Source organism: Salmo trutta, chromosome 38 (assembly GCF_901001165.1).
Source record: "Salmo trutta chromosome 38, fSalTru1.1, whole genome shotgun sequence".
NCBI lineage: Eukaryota > Metazoa > Chordata > Actinopteri > Salmoniformes > Salmonidae > Salmo > Salmo trutta.
The window spans coordinates 16,402,535-16,418,343 of NC_042994.1; the positions used below are offsets into that span (position 1 = coordinate 16,402,535).

A 15,809-nucleotide genomic window follows, 5' to 3' on the forward strand; every position below is an offset into this window, starting at 1 on the left:
ATCATGTGAGCAATAGTAGAAGCGTCTAAAAAGATAAAGAGAGATCATGATTTGCTTGGTGACATTTTTCACTGTGGAGGGTTATATGTGTATATACACAACTGCTATGGCCTCTCTCTGTAGTTGGGCTGCTTAACCTTTGTGGCTACCCGCTGGCTTATCTGACAGGCACAGCAGAGCGGTGGGTGTGTGTCCAGTGCCCTGTTCTTACCAGACAACGCCCCAATCATCTCTCCCTCTCTCTTTCATGCTCCTCCTCTTTCCCACCCGCCGTGTGTGTGTGTGTGTGTGTGTGTGTGTGTGTGTGTGTGTGTGTGTGTGTGTTTGTGTGTGTGTGTGTGTGTGTGTGTGCACGTCTGTACTGTGCAGCCTACTCTATGGGGCCATGACCAGTCCACTGGGCTGTTCTTTTTAAAGTTGACAGTTTGATGTTGGGGGTGTCCCCCCCCTCTCCAGGCATTAAGACAGTCCATCTAAACAGAGCTTCTTCCTCGTTAGCGCCATTGATTTAACTGGGGGAGACATTTTCTAAACAACTGCCGCAGCCGGATGCCGCGATTGGCTGACGCGCAACAGTTGCCACGGCAACGGGAGAGAGGGACTGCAGCTGGGGGTCGGTGAGCGCCGTGGGGGTGTTGTTTGTGTGTGTGTTTGCAATGGGGAATGGGGTAGCAGAATCTGTGCCCCAGCCCTGAAGACGCTTTGAATACGGGGAAAATATTCAGACGTAAACAACACAGAACTAGGCAAAGTGTCGATTTTGGCTTAACTCCATTCAGGGCAAAGATGAGAACTCTGTAGGTCACAAATAGCAACACCAAATTCAATACTACCCCCCCCAATATTTCAGTTCCATTGGAGAAAAACTAAGTAGTGCCCCCTTGCCCTACCCCTCCTACAATATGATAGCATTATCAAAACAAACAACCCAGAAACAGAGCACATTGCTGATGTCAACGGCTCGGTCAGATGATGTCATCCTAAGCTGACACTCCGCGGGCGTGTATTGGAGAGGGATTGGGGAGGGTGTGTGAATGAGTGTGTGGAGCAGAGGTAGAGCGAGCCTGCCTGGCAGGGAGATATACCCCCACTGTGCTACTTCTTCCTGCACAGCTGGCACACTGACTGTGCCCCTTCCACCCACACACTGCAAAGCTTAACATATTTACTGTGAGCCTTCAGAACATGTAATGGAACATGAAAACAGCAAAACCTAGTCAAGTGCAATACTCCGATGACTAGGACGTGACCAGGGAAAACTCCAGGCCCTGCTTGAGTACCATAAAAACACACCCATCCTTCCACCATCCCTTGGAGTAATCACTGATCTAACCCAGATTGATAGGTGTAAACAACAGTTCTACCGTATAGTTTTCACCAATCCAGTCAGATCAGGGATTTCTTCAAGGAAGGATTAATTTAACTTATGGCTTGAGGGTGCCATTTTCACATCCGGATGAAAAGTGTGGCCAAAGTATACTCCCTGCTATTCAGGCTCAGAAGCTAGGATATGCATATAATTGGTAGATTTGGATAGAAAACACTCTGAAGTTTCTAAAACTGTTTGAATGATGTCTGTGAGTATAACACAACTTATTTGGCAGGTGAAACCCCGAGGACAAACCATCCAGGATATTTTTTTTTTTTTAGGTCACTCTCTTCCACGGGATTTCATTGAGAATCTAGAATTCTAAGCGAGTTGCTTGCAGTTCCTATCGCTTCCACTGGATGTCAATAGTCTTTAGAAATTGGTTGATGTTTTTCCTTTGTGTAATGAAGTAGCTCTGCTCAGAATGAGGCTCGAGGGAAGTGTACTTTTTGATAGAGGCACGTGACCTGAAAGCACGCTCCACTTCGTTTTCCTCCGGTATTGAACACAGTTTATCCCGTCTTAAATTTTATCGATTATTTACGTTAAAAAATACCTAAAGTTGTATAAGGAAAGTTGTTTGCTGAAAATTGTCAAAGATTACAGGTAACTTATGAGAGATTTTGTAGTCATGTTGCGCAAGTTGGAACTGGTGTTTTTCTGGATCAAACGCGCCAAATAACACATTTTGGATATATAACGACGGAATTAATCGAACAAAAGGACCATTTGTGATGTTTATGGGACATATTGGAGTGCCAACAGAAGTAGCTCGTCAAATGTAAGGCATGAATTATATTTCTGAGTTTGTGTCGCGCCTGGCGGGATGAAATATGATTGTCAGTGTTTGTTTGTTGGGGCGCTATCGTCAGATTATAGCGTAATTTGCTTTCGCCGTAAAGCCTTGTTGAAATCTGACACGGTGGCTAGAAATACAAGAAGTTCAGCTTCAATTTGGTGTATTGCACTTGTGAATGTATGAAAGTTAAATATTTTTTATAATTTTTGAATTTGGCGCTCTGCCATTAAACCGGATCCCGATCCCGTTAACGGGATTTCAGCTATAAGAAGTTAAGTATTCAAAACAGGGCCCTAACCCATGACAACACTTCCTGGTAGTTTTTTTGTACCTGCAGCGGCCCACCGAGCAGAGCGCTATGGGGTCTCCCACCACGGCCACCAGAGACTGGGCGCGAGTGATGGCCGTGTTGAGCAGCTTGTAGTTGGACAGGAAGCCGTAGTCCAGGTCCTCTGTCGAATCCTCCACCAGCTGCTCCTTGCGCTTGATGGCCGTCTGTTTGTGCTTGCAGGTGTGCCGCGTGCGCACTGTGCTCAGGAAGAGCACCCGGAACTGCTTACCTGGAGAGAGGGAGGGGAACATGCAAGGCCAGTTTAGACCTTAGTTTTCAGCCAACACTGAGGAGCTAGTGTGTCGTATGGCAAAGGTTTTAGTAATGAATTGCATTCATACAATGCTTTTTCATTAGGTCACTAAGTGCTACTGGTCATATTCAGTGTGCTTTTGTGGATATTAATCTCATAGAAATATAATTACTAATTCATTACATAATAACTATATGAGCCAAGTACCTCGACCAGGCATCATTCATGACCCAAAATATGATCCAATTACTGCAGAAATGATTCATGATAAAGCATAGGAGTTTGGCAATACAAAAAAAAACTATTCACACCCAAACTCCAGCTAGTGTGTGTGTGTGTGTACTGTACACCAACACCACATTGAGAAACAGAGACAGCTGTGTGTTGTGAGATCCGTCCTGATCGCTGCATCTTCTCCTTAATGAGAGAGTTAATGAGCTGGAAGCAGCAGCGTATGGCTGTGAGTGTGTGTGTGAGAGAGTGTGTGTTGCCAGTGGGAGCATTAGCCTCGTCCCGGAGACGAGAGGAGCTGCTAGCTGGGAGATGAGAGACAGACTATGTTAGGAGAGAGGATGTGAAGTGCTGCTGCCAATTGCCCCGGCCCCACATCTCACACACGGTCACTGAGAATCTCGGTGTTGTCGGGTAGAAATGTGAAGGGTCACACTTTAAAATCTCTGCCGTCTTAGAATGCCAAAACAGAATTTAAAAATGGGAGAAGGGAAAATTCCACAGTGAAAGTCCTGTAAATGCTTCAGTGTATGAGTAGTATGGGATTTGATCGTTACAATTCCATTGTGATTGCGGTATTGACATTCCCATTCTATTTGATAGCAAATATGTGCCAAATGGCCATCTGTGCCATGGGTTACAGCGGAATGTAGTGTCGTAAGTTAAATGAAATAAACACAAATCTCATTGTAAGGAAATGGATTAAATAAAGTATTCTTCTCACCTTGGACGTTGAGCACCCTCTCCACGCTGACCTCGTGCATCCTCTTCTTTCGGAGCTCGGCGCGGATGCGGAATACCTGGTCGGCGTAGGGCGACACCACACCGATGCTGCCCTCGTCCAGCTTGCCCCACGCCACCGGCCACTTCTTGCGCATCTCTTCCACCCGCTCCACGATCTCAAACACCTGGAGTAACACAGGAGGGAGAGACTGGTGAGACTGGTTACAAGTGCCAGTGTTTCTCATAGATCATGTCTGAAAACCGTTATCTCTCTGGGGTGAAGTTTCCCCTAGGTACAGATCTAGGATCAGCTTCCCCTCCCCAATATTAGCCTTAACCATAAATGGGGGAAATGCAAAACTGACCCAAGATCAGCGTCTAGGGGCAACTTCACCCTACTCCCCACTGACTACAAGGTGGCGCGCATTTTCAAGGTCCTTCGAGCTGGATAGAAACAATTGTCCTGGAAGGCAGGGCGCCCCGCCTCGGCCCCGTTGCCTCCCGCCAAAAACCTGTGTCTTCCATTGGTGTCAATTGAATCTTTACAAGTGCAAAGCAGGAGACAGTCAATTTTAAATCAAGTTGTTGCCATTATTTATGAGTCATCAAAGTACTTAACCAGGGCTTAAAACACTCAGAGAGAAGGAAGAACTAAAGAGACGGTGGAAATTACTGCTGCTCAAGGGGCCTTTTCAGCCGAGAGGAGAGAAGAAAAAAAAACTAGGAGAATCCAAACGTCACATCAGCAGACAAACAGGACACACGCTTAAATCAAGGCAACCTAAACCTATGACATTATGCTAATGTCCCGAAGCCGTTTGACACAGGTGCGGTATCATCAAAGGGAGGTAGGGTAATTCCTGTGGCGTCTATGACAGGTTAGCCCAGCGCTGTGATAGGAGTAGATCCAATTTAACTGGGCAGCTTCTGTCAGCTGGGTTCAGGGGTCAACTTGGCAAGTTTCCCCTCAGATTTAGCAGAGGCACCTCTGAATTTCAAACTCAGTCGCTGGAGTGCCTGGTTTAAATGCTGGGCTTTCACAAGGAATTAGCATTCAGTGGTTGTGAAGCACAGTAAATAATATGAGACACAAGTAATACATTACAGTAATGTTGACTGTATGGGGTGTGTTTTGAATCATTAACCATTTCAATTCACCATGAATGCACTAATTCAGTTTAATCAAAATTCAGTTCACCAATTCATTCTATCAATGCAGTCCTAAGGCAGTGGCGTACAGGGAACAAAACGGTTTATACCTCTGCGTTGTTGTAGTAGGCCGTGCTGTTCTTCTCCTGGACGTCCTCCCCGCGCGCCGTGAAGAAGGTCAGCGGGTAGAAGTCCTTGTGAGACGGCTGCTTCCCGCTGGCCATCAGCTTCCCGTCGTAGAACAGTTCTGACGTGTAACTGAAGGTAGGGAGGGAGGGTGGGAGACTTAATAATCAGTGGGTCTTCACAAAATGTCACAGTTGCATCAGTCGAGAAAGGCATGGTTGCATGAAACATTGTATACGGATACGGTTGCGTGCATTATGGCTATTCTTTTGTTAGTTTTCCATTCCATGCGTACCTCGCCGTTCCTAGCGACTTTCGAGATTCTTGTAAAGAATGTGCCTTCACAATGTTCTCCAAATGGAAATGTGTGTGAGTGAAAAGCATTATATAAAATACCAAAACCACTTTAAAAGTGGAGAAACCACTTCAAACCCATTGCGTAATCTTCTTTCACTTAAAAATGGCAACATCCCCATCTGAGAATAGTTTAACACCGTGGTCATGGGACTCAGTGTACATTGGGCTTTTATGTCTGTCGATAGCCAAGAGGAACTGTCAACTCTCAAGTTTCCTGTCTGCATAAAATCTCTCATTTGTAAACGACGTTGCAGAGTCAGGGTGAAAATTGGATCCGTCTTGGCGACGTGATAAAGTTCACACCTACCTGATGATCGCTTCGTGGGAGCGGTAGTTTTCACAGAGCAGGATGCGGCAGGGAAACTCGGCTGGGTAGTGCTCGTACAGCCGGTCCAACAGCGACACATGCAGGTTCCGCTCTCGAGAAAACTCGCTGTACACAAACGGACTGAGCTGGAGGGAGGGAACAGGGAAAAGAGGGACGGAGGTAGAGAAGTGAGGGCAACCCAAAAACATTGAGTAAAATTAATTTTGTTTCTTCTCAATGCAACAGGGATGTGCAGGTGGTGATATAGCCTGACTGGAGTTGTGTCTTTTCTGCATTTGTAGTCAATATAACTGGGATTGTACATGTTTTGTGGCAATATTTGGTTTGATCCAAATGTATTCTACATTTACTTTTGGTTTCAGAGAATGTACATTTGGCTTACGGAACAGACGTCGTCTGTTCTTCGACAGCTCGAGTCATGCAATCCGTGTAGATAACTCAATGCTCCAAATCAATGGGTTCCCGTCCAACCGTCTCTAAATCGAAGAATGTTTTGACCTGTGGCCAGTATCTTATCATCGGTAGCTACATTTCTGCTGAGACGTTTGGCCATTAGCGTGATTTGTAAAGTTCCGTTTTATTCGTCGTATGTACAGGATACACATGGTATCGACAACGCAACAATATGACATAATAATAGTTCAAGTTAGCATAACACGTTGAGGTGCTCCGGAAACATCCTCAACAGCAACTTTGATTAAGATGCGCTGAAGACACAAAACCCCCCCCAATAGCAATTACCTCTAATCTGACACTGGCTGAACTAGATTGTTTTGCGTTTGTGGTAATTTAGCTCCAGGTTGAACCTCCCAGTCTCAGGGGAAAAGTTCAGCCAGGCATTTAAATAAGGCTCACGCAGCAGATAGAAGACCTGAAGTCAACAGGAGCCGTGGACCTTGATTCACTATTCCCAGCCTACTTCTTTCAGCTGAGAGACAAAACAACATCCCATAATGAAGAGTGATAAGACAGAAGAGAGTAGGAGGAGGGGCAAACAAATCCTCCTTGGCAACAGACACGTAGCGCACAGACAATGTGCAACAGATTAAGATGTTGAGGGAGATAGAGGGGGAGAGAGAGAGAGAGGCAGAGAGAGAGCAAGAGAAAGAAAGTGACAGAGGAGAGGCAGGAGAGGAGAATTGAGCATGTTTGAAGGCGTTGTTCCTTCAGAGAGGGTGCAGGAAGGAGTAGAGAAATAATTAAAACCGTTATCGCATGGTTAAACTCTCTCAGGGTGTATTTATCTACTGCCCACTCGTAATCCTGTCCTGTCGCGCTAAAATAAACACAATGTCCAGAACACAAAAAGAAATGGAAATAAGAGGCTACTTTGGAGTGTTCCACAAAGCTTGACTGACAGGGGGAGTTTAGTTCAGTTTGCCTCATCTGACTGGACTGTGAATGGTAAACATGATCTCTCTGCCAAGTTCTTTCTCTCCTCAGTCTGTTTCACTCACGGCCAATGTGAAGTTGGCCACAGGCTAACGACGACGTCCAAAGCACACGGAAATGTAAAGGACTTGGGCGATACACTGTTTTTTTATTTGCTGGCTTGGCAAAGGACTGCAGAGGTAATTCGCATGAGAGAATACGAGTCAGGCCTGATCAAAAAAAAAACTCAAGGCCCTAAAAAAGGAGATGGTGAGAGTTTGTTTCAAAAGGTCAGAGTTTGTTCAAACCAATGACGACATAAACCTCATCCTAAACTGCAGTTTACCTGCATGTGGTCTCCAGCCAGCACGATGCGGGTGCTTTTGCTGGCCAGCGCGAAAGGCATGATGGTCTCACACTCCATGGCCTGGGCCGCCTCGTCCAATAGGATGTGGGAGAAAAGCCCTGCGGACACAGAAGAACACAAACCATTTCAGTCAGAGCACCGTCAGATGACCCATTAATTACCATGGAGGTGGGGATTCATTAGGCTCCTTGAAACAAATGGTGCACGGGTCATTGCAGGCTAGCAAGTTCAAGACATTAGCAATGCATTGGTCTGTGGTGCTTATGGTGGATGCCATTGGTAATGACACTTGTAACATCACAACCTCATTGGATAAAGACTGATTTTGATATTGTGTGGTGTAGAACTGCTATGTACAGTTTTGCAGTTTGGTCCTTTTGGATCGGGGTCCAAACGTGCCGATGTGTTTGTCTTAGTTGTTGCACTTTAAATATAAAAAAATTCACAGACATTAACTTTCTAACCCAAAATAAACCATTACGAATGCACTCATTTACTATTCGTTCTGTAAACTTTGTAGGTCTACTTTAGATGGGATATTTGTTCCAGCTCGGTTTTTTTTTTGTCTCGCCTGTATGGTTTTGTGATTTCTATTTTATTTAACTAGGCAAGTCCAGTGAAGAACAAATTCTTATTCGCAATGACGGCCTACCGGGGAACAGTGGGTTAACTGTCTTGTTCAGGGGCAGAACGACAGATTTTTACCTTATCGGCTCTGGGATTCGATCTAGCAACCTTTCGGTTACCGGTCCAACGCTCTAACCGCTAGGCTACCTGCCACCCCCCAAACACAAATCAAAAAACACATTGGAGCAACAAAAGGTTAGTTCATCTTCTACCCCTTCTCTTTAACCAGTAGCCACTACACACCAATGTTGCTTTCGCTGATGTTTGAAAGGGTTGGAGCGGTGGTATCCCTGATTTAAAATACTCAAACATTGCTCAGCCCACGAGGAGAAGGTTATGTACAGACAGTTTTTCTTTTTTTGTTTCTGATCCGTTTGGCTTTGTGATTGCAGACAGCAAAAAGACACAGAAAAAAAGATGAATGTGGGCCTGTCTTCTGCCATCATCTCTCCATCTCTTTCTCTCCCTCAAAGTCAGACAGTAGCCCCTATACACACACTAAAGCTGGTATTGCAGACATTCGAAAGGGATTGAGCGGTAACCCTGATTTAGAAGGCTCAAACGCCGCTTGGCGCATGAGAATGAAACGGCTTAGTCGAGGACTGTCGGAGCAGAGCGGGCAGGGAGAGGTGGAAGAAACAACCACTGTACAGCCGTGTCCAAACACCTCAACATGTTCACAGTGTGATGGTGGAGAAACGGATCCATTGAGGGAGTTGGTGGATTTTTCTTTAACGTTTGGTACTAGCAAAACAGACAGGGGTGGAATGCATTCATGTTCTGTATAGTGTAAGGCCATACTTATCTTTACAACAAAATCTTTTGCAAACGCACAATAGCATTTGTATTCATGTTGAGCGTTGGAACTGCAGTCACACTTGAGCAAGAGATTAAATATAAAGCACATTTTACCATCTATTGTAGTAGGGTTATTTGTGAATGGCACCCTGTACGTCAGTTAAGAGACTACAAAGGCGCCAAAGCCCCATAAATTCACCTCCCATTGTCATGAGTCATTATTAACAACATGCACTACAGGTGACCTCTAACCCCAGCCCTCTAACCCCAGCCAAAGGTGAAGCTAGCGCCAACGCTCCCTGCTGCTTGCAGCTCCACCCTCATAAATATGCAAAACAGCACAATGTACAGGAATGATGTACATGGGTAATTACATAAGAATCTGTAGTGTGCCTCGAAGCTGGGAAGGCAGGTTCTGTTCTGTTGATGAGCAAGGGCAGTCGGACATGAAGGAGGGGGGGGGGGCTAAGAACCAGGGGACAAATTGCATTTCGATACCCGCTGTCCATCATGTGTCTAACAATGGCCGTGGAATTTGGCCTGAGCTGTGGGAGGAAGGAGAGCCCTGGGGGTGCGGTGGTGTTAGGAGGTAGACTATTTAGGAGTAAAATGTTCTCTCGGTCGTCTCACACATACAGACAAACCATAGGCTGCCAAAAGCCTGGCCCATAGAGGAGGGGGGATTAACAAGCCCAAACTAAACAGATAGGATACAACGCAACCTGTTCAACATGTGTACTGGATTGGTGATTTGTTATCACTACAAAGGAGTGCGAGGGGCTCCCAATTGCCTCATTTGTCGGCGGTTTTCATCAACGGCGAGCGCGGGAGATAGATGAAACGAGGGGGGGGGGCCCCTAATAAAGTAAAGTGCATTCGATGCCGGCAGATGGTGTTCCTAAGCAACAGACAAAGCCTTCCGCTGACACATTAGAGACGGTTATTAGCTCGCCGCTGACAAATTGGTTTGTTTTCACCGTCTTTTTATACTCCATCTTAAAATTACTTCTTCCCTCTCTCTGCCTTCTCCTGCTGTTATGGGGAAGGTGTGGCGGGTGAGCAAACGACGCGTTGGGGCGGGTTTGAGATGTGTCATGTAGCTACAGTACGTGGGTGTCTGGGTCGTTTTAAGGCCCCGTTGTCACTCTGTTTACTTTATGAGCTCGTTAAAACAAAACTGCTTGGTAAATGCATTCAATTTGCATGTAGCCTAAGCTGTTTAAAACACGCAGTTTGCAGTTGCATTGCTCACTTGTTCCTGGCTATACAGCGCCTTGTATCAAGTAGTTATCGCACCAGTGTATGAAACGTTTGCTGTATATGCTTCATTAGCTGTGTGCTACGTTAGCTGTGTATTCCATGTTGATTTATGTGGGTATACAGCTCAATGTATCAAGTCATTGTAGCACCAGTGTCTACTATGTTAGCTATGTATTTCACCTTATCTATGTGCTACGTTTGCGATGTATGCTATTTTATCCGTGTATGCTACGTTACCCGTGTATTCTTATTATGTTAGCAATCAAAGCACCAGTATATGCTGCATCATTAAATAAAACCAAACTTTATTTGTCACATGCGTCAAATACAACAAGTGTAGACTTTAGCATGAAATGCTTACTTACAAACCCTTAATAACCAACAGTGCAGTTCAAAAAGAGTTAAGAAAATATTAGCCATGTCTGCTCTGTAAGCAGTTAGCAAACAAAGCACCAGTACAGTATATGCTGCTACATTAGCCATATTTGCTACGTAAGCAGTTAGCAAACCAAGCACAACTGTATTCTGCGTCAGCTGTGTATGCTACGTCAGCGGTTAGCCACTCACCTGGCTCCAGGTCCAGCTGGCAGAGGTACTGGGAGGTGCTGAGGGTGACCACCACCACGCGGTGCCTGAGGATGTCCTCCCTCTCTGGCATCTGGAAAGTGTACTGTGTGTTAGAGATCAGGCAGTACTGCTGCACCAACGGGTGGACAGTCTTCACCCAGCGGTTCCTGAAGTATACCCTGGGGGCAGAGAGAGAGAGAAGACACAGTGGGATGGTTAATTCCAGATAAACTGGGCTGACAAAATCAAAAAGCGGCAGATACATATTAACATTGAGAAGTATCCATTGACTGGTTTTAATGTGATTGGGGTTATTTATTTATTAAACATTTCAATCGCTGAACTTGCAATTGACAAGTAGAGACAAAAATTAGCAACATCTCGACTTTTCATACTTTTAGCAACTGTCCTGACATTTTCATAACACTCCATTGGTTGTATCTTGTCTCATTCCTTATGGGGTTTTGTGCCACGTCAGGATTTAGCTGACCTACAGAACTGTGTGTATCGCCTTCAGCACGTACACTTATGGCCTTCTCACTTGGCTAAGCACACAAAGCCTCAGGAGAAATTGGCTGATAGCCCAATTACATGGCGATTATAGCGGGATTCCCAACACAGCCCTTGGTATCAGGCCATCAGTCAAGTGTAACAAGTTATTTGTTCCCCCTGCAGGCCCTTCACTGCCACATGGGGTCTGGCTAGAAGTCAGGGATACATTTTTATTTTGTTGGGGGGGGCTGGATTACAGTTACTGTGATTAGAAGTCACTGAAGCAGCCGTCGAGGGAAGGAGATTGAGTGTAGGCGAGAAAGGGAGGAATGTAGGAGTCTTCATGGTCACAGCTGCTGTGTTGTGAGGCCAGGACACATCTGAGAAAGATCGAGGTCTGCCAAGCTCACTGCCATAAGGCAACCGCTGTTCCGTTCCACTGCACCTCTAACCTCAATGACGTGGACGGATCAATACCATCCATCCGTACTTCTACATCGGCATTGCTTGCTGTTTGGGGTTTTAGGCTGGGTTTCTGTATAGCACTTTGAGACATCTGCTGATGTAAAAAGAGCTTTATAAATACATTTGATTGATTGATTGAGCGATCATTGGTTTTGACTGCGATTCCATGCAGTTGATACAACTATGAGCGGATTTGGGTTTGTTGATGCCTCAGGCTACAGCCAGCAGGGACAACTGAACGCTTGAAAGCACACTGTTCACAAGAGGTGGGGATTGATTTCAGGCGGCAGACATGTTCCTTTAAAGATGTTGTAAGCAATGAATTCTCAAGGTTGGGTACTGTAACGGGAATTTTTTTTAAAAAATATCTTGGAATAAATGTTGAGGGTCTCAGTGTTCTGAAGAACCCCTTTTAGAGCGTTTCTACAGACCCTTACCTGAGAGGTCTTGCATGCGCGTTGCCCGCTTCTACGTATGGATGAAGGTAGTCCTTTATGTACAGGTCAGCTGCACTGTTGGAATGGGTGCAAATGAGGACCCTGCGAAAGAAAAAGGGATAAATGTGTCAGCAATTAAGAGACCTTTAACAAATAAATATGGCCAGGAGATTTTGTTGACCACGTGATATGACCAAGGAAAAACTCCAGGCCATTACTATAAAAGACACGTAGGTAGAACTCCTACTGTTTCTGCTTTCAGGCCATACTGACAATTCTAGGACCTTCATTTTGAAGTGAACATGTTAACACGTCCCTTAAACAGCGCTGCAGGAACGTTGTGCACTGACCGTGGACTTTAATAAGTTCCTATTTCTCAAAAAGTTAACATGATGATGAATAACAGTCTATCGGGGTCAATAACTCTCCTTGTATCGGCTTTTAAAACATCCATAATTCATTCCCACCCTTTAATATTTAACATAGTCAGTTGAAAAGTTTCAGATGAATATTGCATTCCAACACATTTTCCAAAACATATTTTTTTTATTATGTATGAAGGCTTTATAAAATAAAAACGTATCTCATGTTCAAGGCCAAATGCCACAATGTATTGTAGGATTTTCTTAAATAAAAACACAGAAAACATAGTCGTTTCCTATTTTTACACCAGCCAATATACATTTCCTGCCAGCACCTCGCCGTACTAACAAGAGAATGTGAATCTTCAGGCCATTTTTCATTCTATTACATCATGGCATTCTGTTGGAAGTGAGATAACAGGCCGTTGTAATGACAATCCAATTGAACATGTGGTTCACTTGAATGGAGATTAACCATCCAAACACAATCAACCAACCAATCGCTGCCTCAATCCCAATGGACGGACATTCCCATAACCCACACACATCCCCCAATTGCTTTCAGTGACACATTCTGATCGGAAGATACACCCAACTTGACAATGTCACCCTGAGTGTTTTCTTAACTAAATGTCAACTCCAAGGAAGCCGGTAGCCCCCCGGGAGCAGCAGTAACCTTGCCCTTTTAGAGCGACCTATCTGGCCGTAGCGGAGTTGCTGTGTGGTGCCCGCCTCACCTGCTGTCGTCCTGCCTGAGGATGTGCTTGACAGCCTGTGCCAGGGTGAAGGTCTTGCCCGTGCCGTAGGGCCCGATGATGAGCACAGGGGGCAGGGGGATGGTGAGAGGCGTGGTGATGGCCAGGATGGCCTCCTTCTGCTTGGCGTTGAGACGCGGGTCCAGCTGCTCGTCCCACTGCCTGCAGGGTTGACAGAGAGAGGGGATGAGATAAGGGAGGAAGAAGGGAGGAGGGCGATGAGATTCACATGGAAACTAAGTCGATTAGTTGGCTGGCTGGCGAACAAGCAGCATCGCGGATGGGGTCCCTGACACAAGGAGGGCACAATGGTCCCCTCACACACATTTACACACCAAACCCCACTAACACACCCTCTTAAGTGTGATAAACTGTGGGCCAGTCTACTAGCATCTCGGTCCTCATTAGAAAGCACTGGCCCAGTGGAGCTGAACAGCCCGCCCGGTCGATCATATACAGGCCCAGCCTTGCTAAAGGCAGCTAGCTGTAAGCACCGCGGAGGGGCTGTGAATAGGTAGAGGCAGAGGGACGGGTTCAGGGATCAGTGGGGATGAAAGGAGAGCCGGGTCAGGGTTTAAAACTGAGCTGGGCTGCTACACCCACAGAGTAATGAGGTCTGAGGGAAGAGGGGAGAGGAGGGTTGAGGTCTTGGAATGGCTGGCTGAATGGCCGGCTGGCTGGCTGATCGAAAGCACTGTGTATGGGTGGTGACAGGAGACAAGTGCATTGGCGCTGGCCAATTAGCTTATTCATGACCAATCAACATGGCAGTCAATAGACACCATGCAGTCAGGCAAGGCAGGGGCTTTGTTAGGCCTACATAACAAGCAATATAACCTACTTATTCTAAACAGGCAACACTTTCCATATATTTAAAACCCATTTTTAACACGACTTATTCTCATACCATTATCTTAGCGAGGTGAAGCATACATGGACCCATAGTATTGTGGGATTTATCCAAAGCTGGTTACTGCCATATGGAGTTAGTTAAGGTGGTGATTGTACTAATAACCATTGCCAATTTATGCATTTAAATTGTGGCCACCACTGCAAAACACATATATAAAACGCAGGAATTAGAATCTGACTTGATCTTTCAGTAGCAAAAGCTTTAGCCCATTAAATCTTTAAATCATGGCCTATATACAGTGTTAATCATATTCAGGAAACCAGATAAATGAGTTATTTGGAAGCAAGAGATTAGTCTTGACATTGTTGGCTCTCGGATTCGTGTCAATTAAGATTACTCTGTGGCCCTCCAACATTTGTCCGTCATTAGACGAGATATGTAAAGCCGGGAGAACTGACAGCTTTTCAAAATGTCCGCCTAGTCAGCAAGGACAGCTAGTCTCGGGCACCTTTCTCAACTTCGGTTCAGTGTGAAAGTATTAGCAAATCTAATTTACCATGCATGTTTTAGGGAGCCTACTATACTTAACCTAAAGGAGTATGCAAGCTTGAATAACATTTTACACATACACACGTAGGTTATTGCATAACCTTTCTTGAAATAAAAAAACGGCCTCGGCCAAAATTAATGTCAAAACCTCACATGGATCGATGAGTGTGAGTAAGGGGCCTGTTGGGCAGATTATGACTATCAATGGCTGTTCTGAACCTGTTTGCACACCATGGAACAGGGGTTGAAGGATCTATGGCAGGCTAATTCAAATCTGGATCTCGAAGCCAGTTCCACTCCTGCTTTTCTTATTTTCCTCAAGGACTGATTTAGACCTGGGACACCAGGTGATTGCAATTAATTATCAGGTAGAACAGAAGACCAGAAGACCTCCAGGCTTAGATTTAAATACTCCTGGGGGGGGGTAGTACCTGTTGGGGCTCCAGGGGATGGGTGTGTGTGTGTACCTGTTGGGGCTCCAGGGGACGGTGGGTGTGTGTGTGTACCTGTTGGGGCTCCAGGGGACGGTGGGTGTGTGTGTGTGTGTGTACCTGTTGGGGCTCCAGGGGACGGTGGGTGTGTGTGTGTGTGTGTGTACCTGTTGGGACTCCAGGGGACGGTGGGTGTGTGTGTGTGTGTGTGTACCTGTTGGGGCTCCAGGGGACGGTGGGTGTGTGTGTGTACCTGTTGGGGCTCCAGGGGACGGTGGGTGTGTGTGTGTGTGTGTGTACCTGTTGGGGCTCCAGGGGACGGTGGGTGTGTGTGTGTGTGTGTGTACCTGTTGGGGCTCCAGGGGACGGTGGGGTGTGTGTGTGTGTGTGTACCTGTTGGGGCTCCAGGGGACGGTGGGTGTGTGTGTGTGTGTGTACCTGTTGGGGCTCCAGGGGACGGTGGGTGTGTGTGTGTGTGTGTGTACCTGTTGGGGCTCCAGGGGACGGTGGTGTGTGTGTGTGTGTGTGTACCTGTTGGGGCTCCAGGGGACGGTAGGGTGTGTGTGTGTGTGTACCTGTTGGGGCTCCAGGGGACGGTGGGTGTGTGTGTGTGTGTACCTGTTGGGGCTCCAGGGGACGGTGGGTGTGTGTGTGTGTACCTGTTGGGGCTCCAGGGGACGGTGGGTGTGTGTGTGTGTGTACCTGTTGGGGCTCCAGGGGACGGTGGGTGTGTGTGTGTGTGTACCTGTTGGGGCTCCAGGGGACGGTGGGTGTGTGTGTGTGTGTACCTGTTGGGGCTCCAGGGGACG

The 15,809-nt window shown here is 46.2% G+C and overlaps 1 protein-coding gene across 2 annotated transcripts in view; it reads right to left on the bottom strand.

The window, feature by feature from the left end:
• The window catches only part of LOC115178823 (probable helicase with zinc finger domain), a 65,829-nt gene that overhangs the window by 26,820 nt on the left and 23,200 nt on the right, over positions 1 to 15,809 (bottom strand). For both annotated transcript variants that reach the window (XM_029740168.1, XM_029740167.1), the window contains exons 14-21: positions 13,150 to 13,329; positions 12,051 to 12,152; positions 10,657 to 10,835; positions 7,384 to 7,502; positions 5,646 to 5,791; positions 4,966 to 5,113; positions 3,708 to 3,891; positions 2,500 to 2,728 (exon numbers count right to left, since the gene is read on the bottom strand). In XM_029740168.1, the coding sequence (XP_029596028.1) occupies positions 2,500 to 2,728; positions 3,708 to 3,891; positions 4,966 to 5,113; positions 5,646 to 5,791; positions 7,384 to 7,502; positions 10,657 to 10,835; positions 12,051 to 12,152; positions 13,150 to 13,329 (1,287 nt within the window). The remainder of the gene's footprint in view (positions 1 to 2,499; positions 2,729 to 3,707; positions 3,892 to 4,965; positions 5,114 to 5,645; positions 5,792 to 7,383; positions 7,503 to 10,656; positions 10,836 to 12,050; positions 12,153 to 13,149; positions 13,330 to 15,809) is intronic.